We start from the raw sequence: 23,363 nt of genomic DNA on the forward strand, positions 1-23,363 counted from the left end.
TTTTTTTTCTTTGAAAATTAGACATGAATATATCTTAGAGGCTTCTAGGGAACAAAAGGTAGAATTGTTACCTTGTGCCCTCTTCCAAACCCTCTCACTTATTTTCCCCGTATGTTTTATGCACAGCCGCTTGCACTGTGCGAAGGTTTACTTACTCAATGCTAGTGGGTGCCCTTCCCCATAAGCGAAATTGAGTGCTTCATGAAATCGCTAAAGTGTCCAGTCTTCCCCTTGCAATGTCCTTGATGTAAGTCACCTAGAAATGGAGATTGAGGCATTAAATGTCAATGTTTCAGAGCAAAGCCAACCCTGAAGTGTGCATTCTTTCATTACGTCACAAGTAGAAATAATTTTTTTTTTAAAGGTACAAAAATGTTGAATGTTAATGAGAGCGGTATAGGGGCTTACGAATAGGCATCCAGGTGGGTGTTTCATAAAGCTTTTCGTAAAGTTACACACAACTTTACGCGCGACTGGAACATGATCTCAATTAACTCAATTACATAGGGATATCACTTGGCATGAGAAAGGGTTACAAGTCGTGCGTAAATTCATTTGTATCTTATGTACAGCTTTATGAAACGCCCACCAGGTCTTGATGAGCTTGGGTTAGTGTAATGGAGTTAAAAGATTCTTGCAACTCAATTGGAGTAAAAATATCCATCATAAAATATTGCAATTAATTCCAAATTTGCTCTTGGTTGCTCATCTGCTTCTTGCATCAAGCAGTTCAGGCAATCTGAGTTACAATCGATACATCTATTGTAAATTGGCATCAGAAATGTGCAATTGATTGCAAATGTTTTCTTGCAACACCCCCTGAGATTGCTAATTTTAGTGTAAGGTTATGTTGAAACCTGTATGATCATATAGGATGTGTGGTTTCAGGGATCCCTCTTTGGATTTCTTACTTGATAGGTTACTGTAATTCTGGGCCCCGTCTTTCAAAGAGTTCAATTTGGTCCAATCAATCGTAACTATGGAAATTCATCAGTGTCAATTATTTCTACAGGAAATTCGCAAAATATCCTTTGTTAACAAAGGCGAACATGCCAAATTGTCAAGAAAACGATGAATTTATGAATATACATCGTAATCAAGAAAATATTTTGAACAAGTGTGCATATTATATATGGGCGTTGATGGTTTTCCATAGTTAAGGTTGATCAGATCAATCGCAACTCTTTGTAAGATGGGGGCCCAGTTGCTTGTCATCCCCCAGGCATGGGTGACACTGAATAGTCTTTCCTTTTATATCAACATTGATTGTACAGGCCACCAGTCCTCCCATAGCAAGCATCCTATCTACTGTTGGTGATGAAGATATTCTGGTGACACCAATCAAGGTCTCTGTTACTCGACTCACCAAGAAACTACAACCTGCACAGAAAGAGGTAAACCATTATATGCAAGAATTACGGGGAACGAAACAGTACTGTATAAGCTATTATTTTCACGTACATAATTTTTAGCGAATCGCGGAGGTCCCAACATTTTCGCGGGTTGTTGAATTTGCAATCGGCAAAAATAGTGTAAAACATGTGCAAAAATATGCTCCTCAGAGCCCCCATGCCGACGTGTCTTTTGTATGTCCCTGTAAAAAAAAGTTAGAAATTGTGAGAAAAAAAAGTGGCTTAAATTTAACTTTTTTTGTACCTTTACATCTGAAAATTTATAATGTCACAATGTGATCTGTAAAAGCAAAAAAAATTAACTTAGCATTTTCAGTGACATGTTTCCTACTGTTGAATCAGGTTGTGTTGAAAGAACTAGTTTGCTAGAAAATATTGATCTTCAATTTTCTTGTGGTGGCAGTGGATTATAAGCTGTGTGAAATTAATATACAGTAATTACAGTATCGTCCAAAGGAATGGAGCTGAAGAAAGATTGAGAACAGAATAAGCTCTCCTGAGTATGACTTTTTTCGACATTTTGTTTATCAGGTTGAGAAGTTGCTTCGCAGTGTTGCCGATGGTGACATTCTAATGATGAAGCATCATCTAGGTTGGCTTAGCGACGATGAATACGATGATGACGACGACGATGATGACAACATTCCATTGGACTCTAAATTGTGTCATCCTCTCTGTCAATGTCCTAAATGTGCAATGCTACAAAAGGTAAGTAAAAATTAAGATTTTTCTGCCTAAATAACTCTTCATATGTTGTTGCCTCTATTAAAGGGCTTCAAAGCTATAATCTGATCTAAGTTATTTAGATTCTGGCTTGCCTGCATACAATGTGTTCCAGTGTTCCAGCAGTGGGCAGTGATGCATAGATTACCAAATAAGATTGTCAAGGTGATATGAATTTGGCAAGTAGCCATTAAGTAGAAGTCTTCTGCCATGATTCACTGCCTATATAGGCATGTAACTTTTCTTTCCTGATGAATTGAAAAAGACAGGAAAAGATGGGTATAAAAGTGTATACATACAGTATATAGATACATATGTATACAGTACATGTAATCTGTATTCTGAAGCAAGATGGTTCACACATTAACCAATGGTTTCAATCTTTGAAAATGAGAGCGATTTACATTGATATATTTCGTGATGATTTTATTTTATTAATGACCATCACTTACAAAGCTTATGTTTTTGTGGCACTGTTGAATTATTTGAAGAAAACTTTGCTATCATTCTTGTATTAGTAGAATCAAAGACACTACAACAGGAAGACTGGACACTTTGGCAATTTTTTGAAATGCTTGATTTCGCTAATGGGGAAGGGCGCCAACTAGCGTAGAGTAAGTAAAACTTCGCACAGCTCAAGCGGCTGTGTATGAAACTTATGGGGAAAATGAGAGGGGAGTTTTGGAGAGGGCACAATGGAGGCACATATGAATAATTCCACCTTTTTTCCCAGAAACCTCTAAGATATATTCATTTCTGCTTTTAGAGGAAAAAATTTGAAGAAAAAAAAAGTTAAAATGTAAAATTTGTCTATTCTTTCACCCCTCCACCATTTCCCTCACGTTTTGTACACAACCAACAATGGCGATACGCGACTGTCTACTTACTCAATGCTGTCGGGCGCTCTTCCTAAGCATTTCATTACACGCTCTGTTAACTGTCAAGTCTTCCCCTTGTAGTGTCTTTGGTAGAATTCACCCGGATTTTCACCCGATCAATGATGTATGTACCCCTCTGTCTTATACAGCGTACCACGATCAGCGCGACCGGCCTGAGCGTGAACTCCCACAACCAAGAAGGCTACACAGCCCTCCACGTTGCTGCGTTACACGGCCATGACGGCATGATTGATGTGTTGCTCCGTCGGGGGGCGGGTGTCAATCAGAAGAATGGCAGTAGTCAGCAGTGTACACCCCTTCATCTAGCTTGCCAGTGCAACCATCCAAAGGTGCGTTCCTTCGAGACTCGTGTCGTTACTCGCGATTTATTTGGATGCCAACCCTGACTGTGTTGTTGGCATCATTGAGCACAGAATTATCTTGTGTATGTTATCTATGCAAAAAATATATATAACTACATATCTGTCTTCCCTGAAATCTCTTATTGTATAAATAAAGCAAACTGCCTGTAATTGTCATTTATTTGTTGGGTATTTGAATGCTTGATGGCTCATATCCAGATTGTTACCATAACTGTAATAAATGAAAACAATAATGATTGTTTAGTTTATTATGTATGAGATACTGATGACTGGGACATGATTCTTGACAATGCCGGTGATTGTAATATGATTTGTAAAGAAATTTATTCATAGCTATACAATGATCTCAAAATCTGTGTGATTCCCACCAGACATAGTTGAATGTTCTTCTCAATCTTATTGATAACGATCTATTTCAGTCATTGGAATGTTCTTTCTTCTTGTTTAGATTGTATCCAAACTCCTGCATCATGCAGCTAAGTGCAATATAAGAGATGTGAGAGGTAACACACCTCTCCATTACTGCTGCCTGAATGGACATCTGGAACCAGCCGAGGCTTTATTACAGGTGGGTTACTCTATCTATGTTTTTCAAGTAACATTTTTACATTTGCTGCTAATGACATTGTTATTATCTTTATCTGTTTATGGTAACTCCCGTAGGAACTCGGCAGGACAGCTTTTGCTGGTAAATGCCAAGCTGGTATACCTAGGAACCATTTTACGTCTAGGTTTAATCAGTCATAGCGGCTAACGTTATAGAAGACAGATATTATTCTGGGGTCTTTTTATCAAAGTGGAGACAATGGCAGAGTGGGGATTCGAACGTACAACGTTGTGATTATGAGTCCAATGCTCTAACCACTGGTTGGATGTTGTAAGGGATACTGTATCTCTTTGCATCATGAAGAAACCAATATCAGACTGTAATAGGTATAGACCTTATGCATTGACGTCACCGCGCCACCATCTTAGAGGCTGGAGCCATTGAGTTGCATGCGTTGTTGATCTCCAGCTGGCGCATCTCTGACAAATCTGTTTATACATATTCCTATAGCCTTTGAGGGAGGGCGCTATGAGATTATGATGTCATAAGGTCTATTGTAAGCCTTAGAATGGAATACTGCTTGATAAATTAGATAAAAGTGTCTGTCATGGTCTGAAAATAGACTAAGTTATCTTTAATGCTTCATGACTGACCAAGGTTTCTAATAATATTATTATTATTTGACCAAATCATGATACAAACATATAAGAATTTTATACATGGTAAAAACAAACAATACAGAATAGAGCAGGGCTACATGCTGGTCAGGGGTGATAAAAGCATAATAAATAGCTGTTGCTCGGAAGCATATCACCCCCCCCCCCCCATGTAGTAATGCGTAAAAATATCAAACTTTGTTATTTACAGAAAACATACAAATTACAAAAAAATTATCTATTGGAAAATATAATGTCAAAGACTCCATCCGAAACAAAAAATGAATTAAAAAAAAAATCATACATTAACCTGAAGTTTATAAAGCATGAAAATGCAAGTTTAATTTCCACAGCTTAGCTTGTGAAGGTTTAAAATTTGTGCCTTTCAAATTATACGTCATTCTCTGATACACTGTCCCTAAGTTTTTTTAAAACTTTCCATCAACACTTTAACCTGTTCTTTTTCCACCTCTGGTCTCTGTCTTATCAGGTCTACCTTTTCCCTTTCGCACTCCAGCAATTCACAATGTAGGTCTGCTTCTTCTTTTTTTGCCCTTGTCGAGGGTTATGATGTTGCAGATATTGCTTTCGATCTTGTTGCTGCTGTTCTTGCAATGGTTGCATTTGCTGTTGTTGTTGCTGGGTTAGGTTAAAACTTTCCATCAACACTTTAACCTGTTCTTTTTCCACCTCTGGTCTCTGTCTCATCAGATCTACCTTTTCCTTTTCGCACTCCAGCAATTCACAATGTAGGTCTGCTTCTTCTTTTTTGCCCTTGTCTAAGGTTATGATGTTGCGGATGTTGCTTTCGATATTGTTGCTGCTGTTCTTGCAATGGTTGCAGTTGCTGTTGTCGTTGCTGGGTTAGGTGCGACTGGTGATGTTGCTGCTGCTGTTTGGTTTTGTGTAGCTGTTGCTGCTGCTGTAGTTGTCAGGCATGATATTATCCCGACTTTTTTTTTTTTTACTTGAAGCCCTTTGCCCAAGAACATTCTCATGCTGTTTTTTACTGCTTTTTAAAGTCAAATGATGAAGCTATCATGCAGACTCACCTCGAAAAATCACTTTCGATTTCTTGACTATACAAGAGCTTGTAACCCCGACCGGGGCGTCTCGGACTTCGGCGGGGACGTAGCCACCCTTGGCTACTTTTCAGATTTTTTTTTCAGAGGGGAATATCATGCCTGAGTTGTTGTTGCAGTTTTTTGCTGCTGTGTGGTCTGTCGTCTGTATTTGTCAGTAAAGCAATTACATTTCCACCTTCACTCTCCAGACCAAGAAAGCCATCGCATACAGGGTCAGGGAGCACCTCCAGGACCATTTCGTAGAGTTGATGAAATTTAGGTCGAGGGCCACCACCTGATCGTGAACGTATATTTTTTGGCCCTCGACACCATCTTGTGCCAGAGGTCCCAGAGGTGAATGCTCGGGGCCTTCCTCGCTTTGGCATTGGAAATAGGGAGACCGCCACTCAGATTGCTTCTTTCTCCCAGGCCTCGAGAACTCGTCCTTTAAGTATTTGGTTTATCACTACTAGGGAACAATTCACTACATTGCTCCCTGATATATGTGCTAATTGCAAATACTTGAGCATCGATATAGTTGACCCTTGGTCCGTCTGATGTTTCTCCGGCAAAGAGTCCAATGCTCTAACCACTGGTTGGATGTTGTAATGGATACTGTATCTCTTTGCATCATGAAGAAACCAATATCAGACTGTAATAGGTATAGACCTTATGCATTGACGTCACCGCGCCGCCATCTTAGAGGCTGGAGCCATTGAGTTGCATGCGTTGTTGATCTCCAGCTGGTGCATCTCTGACAAATCTGTTTATACATATTCCTTTAGCCTTTGAGGGAGGGCGCTATGAGATTATGATGTCATAAGGTCTACTGTAAGCCTTAGAATGGAATACTGCTTGATAAATTAGATAAAGTGTCTGTCATGGTCTGAAAATAGACTAAGTTATCTTTAATGCTTCAAGACTGACCAAGGTTTCTGATATTATTATTATTTGACCGAATCATGATACAAACATATATGAATTTTTATACATGGTAAAAACAAACAATACAGAATAGAGCAGTGCTACATGCTGGTCAGGGGTGATAAAAGCATAATAAATAGCTGTTGCTCGGAAGCATATCACCCCCCCCCCCCATGTAGTACTGCGTAAAAATATCAAACTTTGTTATTTACAGAAAACATACAAATTACAAAAAAATAATCTATTGGAAAATATAATGTCAAAGACTCCATCCGAAACAAAAAATGAAGTAAAAAAAAATCATACATTAACCTGAAGTTTATAAAGCATGAAAATGCAAGTTTAATTTCCACAGCTTAGCTTGTGAAGGTTTAAAATTTGTGCCTTTCAAATTATATGTCATTCTCTGATACATTGTCACTAAGTTTTTTTTAAACTTTCCATCAACACTTTAACCTGTTCTTTTTCCACCTCTGGTCTCTGTCTCATCAGATCTACCTTTTCCTTTTCGCACTCCAGCAATTCACAATGTAGGTCTGCTTCTTCTTTTTTGCCCTTGTCTAAGGTTATGATGTTGCGGATATTGCTTTCGATCTTGTTGCTGCTGTTCTTGCAATGGTTGCAGTTGCTGTTGTCGTTGCTGGGTTAGGTGCGACTGGTGATGTTGCTGCTGCTGTTTGGTTTGGTGTTGCTGTTGCTGCTGCTGTAGTTGTCAGGCATGATATTATCCCGACTTTTTTTTTTTTTTACTTGAAACCCTTTGCCCAAGAACATTCTCATGCTGTTTTTTACTGCTTTTTAAAGTCAAATGATGAAGCTATCATGCAGACTCACCTTGAAAATCATTTTCTATTTCGTTACTATGCAAGAGCTTGTAACCCCGACCGGGGCATCTCGGACTTCGGCGGGGACGTAGCCACCCTTGGCTACTTTTCAGATTTTTTTTTCAGAAGGAAATATCATGCCTGAGTTGTTGTTGCAGTTTTTTGCTGCTGTGTGGTCTGTCTTCTGTATTTGTCAGTAAAGCAATCAAATTTCCACCTTAACTCTCCAGACCAAGAAAGCCACTGCATGCAGGGTCAGGGATCACCTCCAGGACCATTTCGTGGAGTTGATGAAATTTAGGTCGAGGGCCACCACCTGATCGTGAACGTATATTTTTTGGCCCTCGACACCATCTTGTGGCAGAGGTCCCAGAGGTGAATGCTCCGGGCCTTCCTCGCTATGGCATTGGAAATAGGCAGACCGCCACTCAGATTGCTTCTTTCTCCCAGGCCTCGAGAACTCATCCTTTAGTATTTGGTTTATCACTACTAGGGAACAATTCACTATATTGCTCCCTGATCACGTACGTGCATAGCGCCAACTTAATGTGTTCCGCCATCTTGCTTGTTGGTTGCCGATAAAATGCGCATTTTCAGATTTTTTAACGCTCAGTTATTATCCATGACTGAAACATTGACCAATCAAAAACTAAGATTCTACAAGAAATATGAATATTCATATACGAAAGTATAAACATAGATAATTCAGTTTTATGTGAAATTTAAACCCAATACTTCAAAATATGGTTAGTTTTATGTCTCTAAAATGACCCTTAAAACCAGAATTTTATTAGTAAAAAATAAAGGTTTTCCCAAGTTGCCATGGTAACGCGGTCTGAGATATAAAAGCTTAGCAAACACTTCATTTCAGTGATCGAGGATGTATTTGTTTACGGTATACGTCTACATAAATTATAACATTTTTTTCCAGACCATGGATGAACTTTCAAAAAGAGACATTTTAGGCAAGTTTTTACGATTTCCGGCAATTTTCTGACACAGGCACTTTGAAGAGGTAATTTTTACAGAATTAGAAGAAGACATCATGGATTTTCCTAATTATCACGACGGATGTGCAACTTACTTGTAAACAAATCAAACAAAGTCTATGATACATTTTCGATAATGCAAAAAGAGACATTCAAGTCTCTGATTGAGCGCCGCAGATTGAACATTCGCACGGCGCAATGGTAGCGTTTTCGCCGAATTCGTCGGGGCGAAAACTCCAAGAGAGCCGTACCACTCACCAGTCCCGAACGCTGCGCTGTATGTTTGATGATTTATCTGGTGCCATTTCGTGCTTATAAATTTGTTTTTTCTACAATGCCACTATCTCATTAAAATTGTTTGTCATGATAACATTGGAAATATTATCGTTTAATGGCCCAAAGGATCGACTGTAATAAAAGATACTTTGAAATATTGTCAGAGAGTGATTAGTTAGGTGATGTTTATGGTCAGAATTCAGTCATGGCTTCGGGTGAACTTACGCGAACGCGGTCACTTGCTCACGGGGCGAGTCGGCCTGGCCCTTTGGTGGAAGGCCGTTAGGCAACGTGCAGTGCAGCTAGAGCAGAGTTGGGGAGTTATAATATAGGTATAAAAATACTTTGAAATAAGTAATCTGCAAATATTTTTGTCTTATCCCTTTGGATTACTTAGATAAGAAATTCAAATTCTCAAAGTTTAAATCAAATTTTAGACAGTGACAACAAAGAGTGGTGCTGTATGGGGGGGGGGGGGTGGGGTCTTGCATGCCCCCAATTCACGAACAAGAAAAAAAAGGAAAAGGTAAGAGAATCTTGCGAAATTGTTCAATTGGATTTTTGTAACCAAAAGTCAAAATTATGCTTATGTCGCTTGCTTGCAACTATATATTTTATAAATTTTGCCTGATACGCCATATCGTAGTACCCTCAATTATTTTCACTTGTTACGCCACTGACATGACTGATATAACATCTACTAGTTTATGATAACATTATTTGGTTGCGGGATCAAAGCATCAGCTATATAGCTAAACATTTATACTTTATGCCTGTTCAACTTCCAATACAGGTTTAGGCCTGTATTTATGAGATGTTAAGATCTATGGGTGCCTTTATTATTTTCATTTTCAATTAAAACAATTATTAATTATGTATTAATTTAGTATTAACCTCGATGATACATTTTATTGTATTAAATCGTACAATTTCTGTTGTATTAAGCCCCTTATTAAGCCCTTTTAAAAACATGCTCAGTAGCAGACCCCCCCCCCCCCATATATAAAGACAATAGAAGTGTATATAGAATTAATTGAACCCCCCCCCCTTATTGAGGACAAAATGAAAAAAAAAATACTCAAAATAATCGACCGCCCCCCCCCCCCCCCTTTGACGAGGCAGCTGTCGGTGGCCTGATGTCTTCATTGACTTCTTTTTGCTTGTAAAAATAATATTAAAGAAATAGGGGCTACTCTAATTGTCCCCTGTGAAAATTGATTTGGATCTGCAAGTGCATGAGGCTGCGCCCCCTCCAACGTCATAGCTACCCCATATCTTTAGGTTCTAGCTCTCATATTTTTCAGCTCCCTGGTTTTTTGGAAGAAAAAAAAACGAGGCGAAAGAAAAGAGTGAAATAAATGAAATACGATTAATCAAAATTTGCGTTGTTTGAAAGAATTATACTTATCAGAGAAACTAAATTAAATTCTACAACCATGAAGAATAACAGCAATCTTGATAAATTCTGTTTTTTTTTTCAAAATCAGAACCAATCAACCTTTTTCTGATTATTCTGTCACTTTCCATATTTTGGAGAAAAAAATAAAAGTGTTCATCGACGCCCTGTACTGCATGATGAAACTGTATCCCCACTCGGCCCTCGTAACCCCCCCCCCCTCTCTCCCTCTCCCCCTCCCCCACCACAATGCCCCTTGCTCATTTCTCTTATCTCACCTTGACCTTAATTAATTAATCTTAACTATTTGGCGGTACAGTCAAACGTGACTGGTCGCCATCATAGTTTCATCCCCAACAAACAAGGAACAAACAATAACAATTCTGTTTTTCGACCCAACATCATTCCTTTCAATACGCGTAAGGCTATACGTGGGCATGCACAAACAACGTGGGTTAACAAAAACTGACCCGCGTTTGGACTAAAATTGTGATTAAAATAAAAATGTTATAAATATGAAAAAAATATGTGTATAATGAAGGATATCTGATAAACGGAAAAACATCAATCGCTAATTCATAAAAATGCTGGAAAAGATTTGACAGAGGTTTTTAACAACGGTAATCAAGGGGAATTAGTGTATGGGTGAATGGCGTTCGAGCTTTAGCCGAGCGTTAGCCGGAGAGGGCGCGGGCCAAATCTGCCTGAATCTGGCAATATGGCGGCGTCCATTAAGCTGACGTTAGCCAGCGGCGACTGCACGTACGTGTGATATATGTGCTTATTGCAAATACTTGAGCATCGATATAGTTGACCCTTGGTCCGTCTGATGTTTCTCCGGCAAAGGCTATCCATTACTTCGCGTCGTGCAGCAGACATCAAATTTGAGAGGACACTGATTGTTTGATCTGTGTTGTGAACAAAAAATCAATCTGGATTTTGCCATTGCTATTTAGTGACTGATTGCAAACCTGTACTGCCCAACTTTGGCAAAAGGAAGCAAGTGACACATCAGTCAAATTTGAGTTATTGTTGTTTCTGAAACACCCTTTGTATGTTGCACGTTCAGGCAAAATTTGGAGAAGAAATTATCGTTCTATGGAAAGATATTGAAGAAAATATGCTGCTAAATTGCATTGACGCGTATGTAAATAACAAACACACATTGCTCATTTACAACAAATGATGCTTTTGTAACATGCTTCCTTTTGCCTAAGTACAGCAGTTTATATTACAGAGCTTACATTATGAACTGTTAACTGTTATACATTCCATATTTACACTATATCATGTTTCATCAACCAGGAATAAAGATTTGGATGGGTGGCTTGGCTAGAAGATGAATGGTATAGTTATTAAATTACTGATTAACTTGCCAAAAATAGTTTCATAGTGTGCAAAGACAAAACTCTCAAGACTTCATGCTCATCTATTTTCTGGTCGTCTTAGCCATTCAATTCAGAGTCAAACCAGGTTGATGTACTTTGATGTATATGTCACTCTTCAAGGGTGAAGGATTTTGGAGAAATTCCATAAAGTATTGTACGTCCGACCTTCTATTTGTGATTCCTTTCCTGATATGATTTCTCTCTGTTTTCTCGTCAAATAAAAAGTGGTACGGTAATGCTCGTGAATTACCATGGCTTGGGCAGTTTATGAAGTGAAGCAGGAATGGAGAAAAATCAAGAGTTAGACAAACAATAAGGTTGACTATTTTTACGGTATTACCCGGTACTTCAATGCATATTTTATTTTTGTCAGTTGTAACAGATTCTTGAAACGTTTCTTTTTCTTTCCAGTATGGTGCCAATGTAAATCAAACCAATCAAAGAGGTAATACGCCCCTCCACGAGGCAGCAAGGTTTAACTTCACATCCCTGGTCAAGTTATTACTGGACAGCGGTCAAGCTAATCCTCATTGTAGGAACAAAGCACAGCAGATACCTCTTAGGCTCACTCAGGTTAGTGCATATTGTTAGAAGGTCAATTATCTTTATTGAAAGCCACTGAATGCGCGGGTCTATTGTATTCTTGATATTTTGTTTATAATGCAGATAATAATATGTTTAATTTGAATTTTGTTTTGCACATACACCTTGAGCATTTCCTTTCTGGTGTGTTTGGTACCCTATCATTATCTATTATCATTTTTGTTATTTTACTCAATATTTTTATTGTTATTTTTTTAATTATCACTGTGGTGGTTTTATTCAACACTATCATTGTTTTTTTAATTATGATTATGCAATTTTATAAATGAATTATGACAGTAATTATATGATAGCATCGTCAATTTTTTTATATCCTAGTATATACTCCATAAGCCAGTAGTGTAAGCATACAAATATTTTTTAAAATTATGTTTTAAATACTTGTCCATCTTGAGTTATATTTATGATTTTGGTATCATGAAAATTGTTCAATACTGAATAACAATATCTTATTTATCATTCCACTTAAATATTTCCATATTTCCTCAGAAACAAAGTGAAATTGCTAAGATGTTGAAAGCAGCAATGAGACGAGACGATGACCTGGAGTCGGTGACTTCGACGGAGACCAACGCATCCTCTGGCTCCTCTCAGACGGATCCTCTAGAATCTATCCAGGAAACGGGACGACCTTTAGCTCCACCACCCCCACCTCTTACACCTCCACCCCCTAGACCTCTTAACAATGAAAGTAAGTGCACCCTTAGATGTTTAATGAAGATCTAAAGATAAAACTAAAATCCTATTTGTGAATCTGAATAATCAAGGAAACTGTTTTATGTCGATTGTGAAGGCAGTTAATTATGAACATAAGTAGGGACGATGTGGTCTAGTGGTTACGACTCTCGTTTTTCAGAGGGTCGTGGGTTTGAATCTCAACCATTGTGTTCTCCTTCAAGGAACTTACCCACATTGTGCTGCACTCAACCCAAGTGAGGTGAGTGGGTACCCGGCAGGATTAATTCCTTGAATGCATCAAGGTCCTAATAGCAGCTGGAGCTAAAGCTGGGGTAATATATAGTGCACCATTAAATAGGCAACTAGATAATTGGCACCTCACAAATGCTATATATTATTATTATTTTGAACCTTAAAACTAGTGTTTGTTGTAAAGCATTGGAATCACCAAAGTGATAAGAAATCAACTCATTCTCCTGAAGGTCACATTCACTGCACACAGATATTACATAGAGTTGTGCTCAAAAGTTAGTGAACCCCACCACAAAATGCACTACAAAGTTCGGCGAGCCGAAAGAAACAAACTTTATTGAATGTACTATTTTATCACCTAATTTCACAATTAAATATCTAAAACATGGCAGAAATTGAACACGTTAAACATGTTCATTCTCTTGTGGGTTCACCATTTTTTGAGCACCACCGTATGGAAATACACCCAAATTGTCTGTCCAATGGTTTGTGCCCTTATTAGTTGTATTTTTAATGTGAGGGCATTTGAAGAACATTCCTTTCCAGTGGAAATTGTCATATTTTTCATGATAATTGAATATCTCTTCTTCTCAGATACACTCCCGCGACCTCTAAGCGTCCATGACCTCTTCAACTATTTCTGCGACACGGACCGTACCACTATGCGTGCCTTGAACCAATCCATCAGGGAATTTGAACCCGCCCGTCAACTCAGACATGTCGAGGTTGAGGACAAGCACCAGGAGAACTGGAATCTCTATCTTAGACAACAGGTATGAAATATTCATCATATTTATTTGATAGACATCATGTTCAAGTGTAATGAGGATTTTCATATTTCAAGCAAAAGAAGTGTTATTTCTTTTTTTTTAATATCAGTTTATAGTAAATTCAGTGAAGGACTGTTAATGATAATAACCATAATAGTTCTATTTCTTTGTATTTTAGTTTCAGGATGAAACTAATATCATTTTCAGCTAATTTGGTCTAATAACATCATTCCAAATGTTTTTTTCCTGCATATTTAATTATGTAAATAGTTGTGTAGGAGTAGAATTTCTTAGAGATCATATATCCAAGTTCCAAAGTTATGTTATCAAATCGCAGTCATGACAGTCATCATGTCATTGCAAGTCCAACAAACTTACTCTTAGACTGGATGAACCGTCAGTTGAGCATTGATTATTTGAAGAAGTTTTGGTATTTGCCAACTAAAAGGTTGGTACTCTTTTTTAAATTTAGACAATATTTGAAAAATAATCCTTGAAAGATATGAACATTTTTCTCTGAAGTATAAAAGATAAATTTTAGTTTTTGTCTCACCTGCATAGCAGAGTGAGACTATTTTCCGGCGGCGTCAACACCAAAACTTTTGAAATGACAGCATAACTTAGAAAGTATATGGACCTAGTTCATGAAACTTGGCCATAAAGTTAATCAAGTATTACTGAACATCCTGCTTGAGTTTCACATCACATGACCAAGGTCAAAGGTCATTTAGGGTCAATGAACTTTGGCCAAATTGGGGGTATCTGTTGAATTACCATCATAACTTTAAAAGTTTATTGGTCTAGTTCATAAAACTTGGACATAAGAGTAATCAAGTATCACTGAACATCCTGTGCGAATTTCAGGCCACATGACAAAGGTCAATGAACTTTGGCCATGGGGGGGGTATCTGTTGAATTACTCTCATAATTTTGAAAGTTTATGGATCTGATTCATGAAACTTGGACATAAGAGTAATCAAGTATCTTTGAACATTCCGTCCGAGTTTCAGGTCACATGCCCAAGGTCAAAGGTCATTTAAGGTCAATGAACTTTGGCCATGTGGGGGGTATTTGTTGAATTACCATCATAACTCTGTAAGTATAGTGGTCTAGTTCATAAAACTTGGACATAAGAGTCATCAAGTATCACTGAACATTTCATGCGAGTTTCAGGTCACATGACCAAAGTCAAAGGTCATTTAAGGTCATTGAACTTTGGCCATTTTAGAGTTAATTATTAGATTGCTGTCATAACTTTCAAAGTTTATGGATATAGTGTATAAAATGTGGATATAGGGGTAATCAAGTATCACTGACAAGTTTTAGGTCACATGATCAAGGTCAAATGTCAATGAACGCAGTATTGTATCATTATATGAATGGTGTTTTTTGTGAATGATTATTTTATAGTAGTTTTCAAAGTCAGCACTGCTGCTATATTGAATCGCGTGATGCAGGTGAGACTGCCAGAGGCGTTCCACTTGATTTTAATTGATATTGATATCAACCAAAATCAAAATCTAGTCCAACAATGGTGCTAATAATTAAAAATGATTTTCAGATGAATTGATTGTATCTCTTGATGATGTACAAGATTTGAGCGATATAAATTCTTTCTTTTTTATCATCTATAAAACATATCAGATATAAAAATATGTCTAATACCTTTTAAGAGGTGACAAATTACAATCGCTACTCATGAATATTCATATTGTCCTCAAATTGGCAATGACGTTGCTGTACCTTTTACCGTTTACTTCCCATGCAACAAAAGGTGTATTTCTTGGACATGTTGTATTCCCTGTATACAAAACCCAACAAATTATTTTGATAGTATATGGGTGGATGAGATGAGGCACGAACTTATGCACAAAGGTCAGAATTTAGATTTCATGACAAGTGTAATGTACCCCTTCACTATTTTTTGTAGTTTATTATCTTATTGTCTTCCCCTTTAGATAGATGTATAATTATAGCTTATAAAACCTCTTTAGCCATATTTATAGATCCAAATATTCTGCTCTACACCAATATTTTCAAACTGTGAATCAAGTTTTTGATGGTGGTTTCTTTTGTTTATTGACTTTATTTGTTTGCCCCCACCCCATCTCTCCCTTCTTTTCTTTAATGTACACCCTCTTTAATTCTGTATTTATCTATCTGTATGGGTATACCTCCCTCTTCTTTCTTTCTGCTGTCTGCTTTCTACTTCCCACCCTCTCTCCCTAACAATCATCTCTCTCTATCTCTACATGTCTTGCTATCCCCTTCTCTTGAGCCTTCTCATCACATTTAACACTAAATCTTGTCCTACGTGGGTTTTCTTTTCAAATTGTGTCTTTATATAAACCCCTAATCACTCAGTTTCAAAAGTAATTCATGATCCAAATAAATGTGCATTAAAAAAAAATTAGTTGGTTTGAGTGCAATGTACAGTTTCTTTGTTTTACAGATATGAACTTGGATCTTTTCATACTGATCTATTCTGTTGTTGTTTCTTCCATCAATGCAACTACATGTGTAATGCTCTCTCTGTTTTTCTGTCATCTTTCTGTCTCTCTTTCTATTTCTCCCTCCGTCTCCTTATGTCTCTCTCTTTCCCCTTCTATTTCAGTGTCTCTCTGTTTTCATTTTTGATTTGCCATTTGATTTGATATTTTCATGGCTTCTGCCCTCCAGTTGTGCAGAAAAATTATCTCTCTCTCTCTCTCTCTTGATCCTTTCGTTTTGCTTATTCTTAAAATTATCGTTTTATGTTTACATTACAATATGATTTATTCTCCTTTGAAAATTTTGGCCTGAAAAATTATATTTTTGTCACGTTTGCTATTATAACCAATATATTCTGTACTATATTTATAGAACAACTAATCTGTTGTTATACATGCAGTTATTTGTGTATATACTTATAAGGTTATGTAAATGATTTATAGGCAGTAAGACATACATGTGATAATTTGGCCTTCTCTTCCTCTATCTTTTATTTTCATTTTTGTATCACTCTTTCCATCTATCTCTCATTCCAACTATCCATCTTTCTCTATATGTATTTCCCCTTTCTTCTCTCATCTATTATTTACTTTTATTATTACCTATTATTACTTGTTATTAATTGCTTTTTCTTGTTATATTCCACTTAACTCGTTTTCACTATAATAATTTATCATTTGAACCAGAAATTGGGAGCCTTTACCCTGTTGAGTTGTTCAAACTTTTGGATTTTACGGGGTGGTACAAGTTTTGTCTTTTCTCTTTATTTTTCTCACTTTCACACTAAGAATTTCAAAATCACTGATGGGTTAATCTTTAAAGAAGTGATCTGGGCCTCATCTTACAAAGAGTTACGATTGATCTGATCAACCACAACTATGGAAAGCCAGCAATGTCAACATCTAAAATGCCTGTTTGTTCAAAATATTTTCTAGATATGATGTATAAATTCATTGTTTCCTTGCCAATTTGGAGTGTTCCCCTTTGTTTACGAAGGACATTTTGCAAATTTCCTGTAGAAAAAAATTATGACACTGATGGATTTCCATAGAGTTATGATTGATTGGATCAATCGTAGCTCTTTGTAAGATGGGGCCCATAACTCTCATTTCATTAAGGAAATTAAAACTTAAATGCTTGAATTACATGTAGTATGATTTTGTGAAAATGATTACCAATATTGTGGTTTTATGTTTCTCTTACCTCTAGCTTGAAATCCAGCACTTTGATAAAAAGAAACTGAGACGAACCAAGACTGAGGATAAGAGTGGACCATTCTTTGATTTGATCAAAGAAATTAGCAATACATCCCATATTGAGAACTCAGACAGTGACTCGGATCATGTGATGCCAGAACATCAGGATGATTACCATGACAACATGACACCTGAATCATCAGGTTACCATGGCAACCCAGAGGAAGAAAGTGATAGGACACCATCTGAATTAAAAACAATAGAACGGGACAATGATGGATTATCTGGTTTCATCGGATCAAGTAGTTTTTCAAAGGAGTCAACAGAGACTTTAGAAAGAGGGAACCTCGACAGAAGCGAAGTAGTGGACCAAATTAGTGATGCAGGGGAAGAAAATGGTGCGTTGAAACCCGGGACGCACTCGTCCATTTTGAGCTCCGCTGTATCGAGGACAGACGCAGAACACCGAACGCTAGTAAACCAAAGCCAAAACAATTCAAACAGCAATAGTGTATACATTGGTTCATCTGTGAATCACAAAGACGATGTATCATTAAATGGAGCAGTCCTTGAGAGTGAGAACACACCTGGATGTGTTAACACTCATATTAACCATGAAGATCATTCAAGAGGAACTGTTGAGGATGATGCGTATCATAGCAACCAAGACCAAGGGAGAGTGCATCCTCCTGTAGAGGGTTTGAAGATACCAATATCAGGCTCCACTCTTAATGGAGTTTGCCAAGATGAAGAGTAGTTCATATCTTTATGTACTTCTTTTTCCCCCCTGTTCAAAGGAAGACAATGGCAGTGAATATCTTTTTAATCATGAAATCTGCATTACAACTCAATTAAGAGAATAGTCAGAAGTGAAATGTTGCACAGTTTGGAGTTTTCAAGTATGGTGTTGGTGTTGGTGCTGGAAGCAATATGATGAACATTGATTATAAACACCATACCAGTCTCATTATTGATAGTTCAACACCAAGTTAAGTCAGCACCAGCAGGTGATGAATAGTTTTATTACCATAGCTCCAGCACCAGCTTTTTAACACCACATTTGGAAATACCCTAAGTAATGGTATATCTTCCAAACAACAGGGAGATACCTGTCGAAAGTGACTGTGCATTTTACTGTATTTCACATCTCTTATCTCCTCCACCTCCTCGTTTTTTTTTTCTTCATCTTTGCCTTCTTCCTCTCCTCCATCTTCTTGTCCTACTATTCCTCATCCTTGTTATCTTTATCCTTCCCATTCTCTAATTCCCTATCTCGTTTCCCTCTCCTTCTCTTCCCTCTTCCTCTGTTTCATTGGGACTTCTATCAGGACTGTCTTTAGAATGTATTACTATGTATACCTCATTGTATGCTGCAAGATCAATAGAATTTATTAGCTAATCCTGGCTCCATCAAACAAAAGGGATAGATTTAAGTGTACTTACTTACCTTGTATTGATGTTTTATGTATTAAATTGTCTTCTTGCATACTAACTCCCCCCCTGTCATTCCACATGTTTTCCCTGTTTCCCTTTCTTCAGTAATAAGTGATGTATAATGATATTTACAATTTTCCTCTCCACAGATATGGTGGATCTAGAATATCCTCCTTTTTTTGGGGGGGGGGTTGGCAAAGTCAACTAATACATGTTTCTGAGAGGTAATTTGCCATGGTAGATTTTCATTTGTTACCATACTTTTTGTTGATGGAATCTTCAATTTGGTTCTGATATGCAACAAATTTGTTTTGGTTTGAGTGTGGCTTACATTTCATTTTATATTTTTGGATAATATTGCTTAGATTTTCTTTCCTTCAAGTGCTTGTGATATAGCATTATATTCATCTCACACCATCCATACATACAGGAAGCAGTAAGTTTAGATGCCGCATTTTGTAGTGCTATGCTAGGCAAGCATGGTGTGATCTCCGGTGGACAATGTTCTGAATCACATGAATACGACTCCCAATTCAGATCAAGCAAAAGTGATTGATTTGAAATTGAAGTTGCTTTTGATTTTTAAAATCTGCTTTCAAATGATAGCATTAGTAAGTGCTGCAGTAAGTTGCTAAAACGGTTGCCCAATAGTGACTGAGAAAATCATCACGATATTGAATAAATTGGCAACACAATATTTGAATTAGCTGTTCACTGACCAAAGCTATTACAAGATCTGTTGGTATATAAAAAGCAAATAGGCATGAGTGCGATGGTCTGAGATTTCGCATGAGGTGAAAGAAAGATGCTCTATTCAACGAGGCATTAGCCGAGTTGGATAGAGCGTCTCTTTCTTTCACCAAATGCGAAATCTCGCACCATTGCACAAATAAGAATATTCGCTATTTGTGTTGTACAACGCCTCAGAATATAGCGAAAATATGAACAAATTAAGAGTTTTTCCCTGCAGTAATCTATGGAAAGGGAGCAAAAATATTGAAAACGAAAAGCAAAATCCCACAAGCGCACATGACCTTGGGCAGCATTGCGCATTTAGCCAGCAGGCTATACGCCTATTGCACCTTCATTTTTACTGAGCGCAATAAATTGAATTGTAATGTGACGTCACCTCCTAAAGCCGTGCAACGGTACATTTTGGATGGTACATGTATGTCGTGTGTGCAACGGTACGAATGTTTGACATTCAGTCTCCCATATGCTTGCGTACAACAAGCTAAGTAGGCGTTGTACAATAACCAATGGATGATAATTTTCCTTTGTTGCTGTGTATGTTGCACCTTCATTCTTTTAAGAAAGCAATATTCCTACATGAAAGCTGAGAAGACATTTGAATATTCTAAATAAATGATTGGTTAGTAGGTGCTCAAGTGATAATTTTTCACTATATTTTCCGGGGCATGCTCAATATATCATTAAGCATGCACAGTCTTGCCCCGTAAAAAATATTTAAAAAACTATTCAGAGGTCTCGCTGAGTCCTGGGCACACCCAAAAGTGGGTTTTCTCTTGTAGGCATCTCTTGACATGGCTGTGAAGTCTCTGATCTCATTAGTGCAGTGACTGAACGTATCTGGATCAGACGGGGGATGAAGACCAACTCGGACAAGATTAACGTGATTTATCGTTAAAAAGCTAAAGAAGGGATTATATAAAATAGTACTTGCCAGTCCAACCTCGGATGAATAATTCCCCACTACACTTTCTCAAAGCCAGGTATATTTGTATTATATACATTGGAACAGGCTTTGCCATATATGGTTACAGCAGTTTCAAATAAAATAAGTTTATTTCATGTTTATTATTATTTTATCAATATTCTAACAAAGCTCTGAGATTATGAATTACAGTGTAAACTCTGTGTAACATCCATGGTAACAAAAGAATAACCTTGTAATATCAAGAATCTTGTAACCAGTTGATTGTAACTTTGGAGAAATATTGATTCTACAATAAATTTTATGTTTTATGCTTCAGCGCCTGGGTTGAAAAAAAAATTGCATTTGATCCAAATTAAACTCAAATTGAGAACGATCTCAACTCCAGTTCACTTGACAATGTTTGTGACGTTTCTTTGTGTGTTTTAAGCATGTGTGTATTTTTTTCTCAACATTTATATGGGAGATATTTGGCTGTCCTTGTATTTTGTAGTGAATTCTTTTACATCATTAATATTGATTAATTCATAGTTAATTGATTTATTCCTTTGATTACTGCAACAAATGAATGGTCAGTCGTGTGCAATAACGTAATATGGAAATGATGATGCAAATAGAAATTAAGATAATTTTTCCAATTTCAGTATGATTATCAGTGGGACTGTCAGTAAGTTCCTGTGAAATTACGTTTACTTCATGTTTACTTCAAATATTTATCATCTAGAAAAGAAGGTGTTATAACTTAAGAAAAAGTATTATTTAGTACATTTCTTTGATGTTTTGTTATCAGTCTCTTAGATTGCTATTTAATGTAGATGTTCTACAGCTCTTATGTTTATGGTCATGTTTCTTTTCCCCATTTAGGATACACATACATATATATGATGCATTGAGCATGTGCATGATATGCCATCATATCAAATTGTTATGACTAAGCTGAAATACTTTATGTATCTATTTATTCTTGAAGAGTATAGTTATTGCCATCAGAAAAGCTAGGCATATGGAAGATGATCTAAGCTTGAAGATGGTCAATGAAGCAATTATCACTCTAACTCTTAGTATGATAAAGACCTTCAATAAACAAACATGTAATGCATAATTATTTAATGACTTAATACAAGTAAAGATTTTATGGGATATATAGTCCACAACTAGTTATGTATTATACAAATGCCAATTTTATCATGACAAATCATTCTTATATACCCTATACACTTAACCATATGGGCATTTAAGAATACAATTGATTTTTGTTGGACAGATTAGTATTTCATTAGATATATTTTGAATATGATGATAAACTAATGCCCCAACTGGGCGTTGTGGCTTGTGCCTGTAATCCAAGCTAAGTGGGGAAGTTACAAATTGATGCAGAGGTTCGAGCCCTGGTCACGTCTTTCGGATGGTGATGTTAAAGGTCGGTCCCAGACGTAAATAATATCTAATTGATACACGTCTGACAAAACTCAAATACATACACCCTTTAATTTTCTTCACCACCTATGTGTTAACTACAAAGATTATTATTTGTTTTCAGAGTTAAATGATTCCTTTAATGGAGTTACAACTTTTTTGTAACAAGAATAGTCACCCACCCTAAGATGATGTGTACTAATAAATTGTGACTGTTAGGATTATCGGCAATAAATTAATTATGAATTTATTCTGACAATTATCACAGTTTGTTCAAGTTGTAATGTTTTCATATCTTTAAATTGCAGGCAGGCATGTTCTGGTGTTGTATTGTTCCCTTTAAAGTGGCAAATTTGTGAGGCTTTGCTCCCATTATGACTGTACTTCATTCTAATTCAAATAGTTATGTTCACCAAGTATATTTCCTGCTCTATGTGTATGTTGATTCTTTTCTCAAAGTTTAAGTAAAATATATTTCTAATATATTATTCTAATTGTGTTTTCTCCTGTCATGATTTGTTCTTTTTAATAATAGAGCTGTGTGAATGATGTTGTCGAGTAATACCATGACATGCTCCTGAGCCCCATGTCATAAAAGTTGGTATCATAGCAAATTTTGCTGGAATGTTGACAATCAAGAAGCAGAATTTCACTGTTGCCATGGTAGTTGACATTCCAGCAAGAGTTGCTAGAATGTATTTTTTTTATGAAATGGGGCCCAGGTGTCTTGTTGCCACTTTGACTAATGTTGGACATATTTGATTTCAGACAAAATATATCAGTTTTAGAAGTAGTAAATTTGATGGAGAACTGGGGATATATAGTCTAATGCCCGTATTCTGAACTCAAGTTTAAATTAATCCCTGATTTAAAGTTGTGGTTTAATTATGGAGAGCCAATTGGGGTACACATCTCTACTAGTACATGATCAATTAATTAACTGTTATGACACTCATATTATGTATAACTGTCTCAGAATGATAACTGAAGTATTTTCTTCATCATGAAAGCAAAGGGAAACAAAATACTAGTAGTAAACATAAGAAATATACAATATAAGCATTTTTGTGTATTTTTGTGGCCCCCTATACTTTAAGCACAGAGTTAGACCATGGTCTAAGTTAAACCTGACTTCAGAATACGGGCTTGGGGGAGTTTAAGCATTTATTTTTGCAGGGATTGATTTGATTATTTGATCTCGGGTGTAAGATTTTGCAGATATTCCAGAAATACAAGTCTTGTGACTAAATATCATAATTTCATAGTTTGGCCTTTTTGAAGCCAAATATGACATTTGTTGCCATGCTTCAGCAAATTTACAGTTCTTTAACTGACGTTAAAGTCCCCCATCACCCACCGGTGTAATATCTTCGCCATCGTAAAGCCACC

At 36.8% G+C, this 23,363-nt stretch overlaps 1 protein-coding gene across 2 annotated transcripts in view; it reads left to right on the forward strand.

Annotated features, from left to right (window-relative positions):
- LOC129253936 (ankyrin repeat domain-containing protein 27-like) overlaps positions 1-22,468 on the forward strand; it is a 39,838-nt gene extending 17,370 nt beyond the window's left edge. For both annotated transcript variants that reach the window (XM_064095206.1, XM_064095207.1), the window contains 8 exons: positions 1,275-1,394; positions 1,944-2,120; positions 3,163-3,363; positions 3,845-3,964; positions 11,872-12,033; positions 12,553-12,754; positions 13,588-13,766; positions 17,463-22,468. In XM_064095206.1, coding sequence (XP_063951276.1) covers positions 1,275-1,394; positions 1,944-2,120; positions 3,163-3,363; positions 3,845-3,964; positions 11,872-12,033; positions 12,553-12,754; positions 13,588-13,766; positions 17,463-18,206 — 1,905 coding nt within the window. In that variant the 3' untranslated portion in view covers positions 18,207-22,468. The remainder of the gene's footprint in view (positions 1-1,274; positions 1,395-1,943; positions 2,121-3,162; positions 3,364-3,844; positions 3,965-11,871; positions 12,034-12,552; positions 12,755-13,587; positions 13,767-17,462) is intronic.
- The last annotated feature ends 895 nt before the right edge of the window (positions 22,469-23,363 follow it).

Source organism: Lytechinus pictus, chromosome 2 (assembly GCF_037042905.1).
Source record: "Lytechinus pictus isolate F3 Inbred chromosome 2, Lp3.0, whole genome shotgun sequence".
In the NCBI taxonomy this organism is placed as follows: Eukaryota; Metazoa; Echinodermata; class Echinoidea; order Temnopleuroida; family Toxopneustidae; genus Lytechinus; species Lytechinus pictus.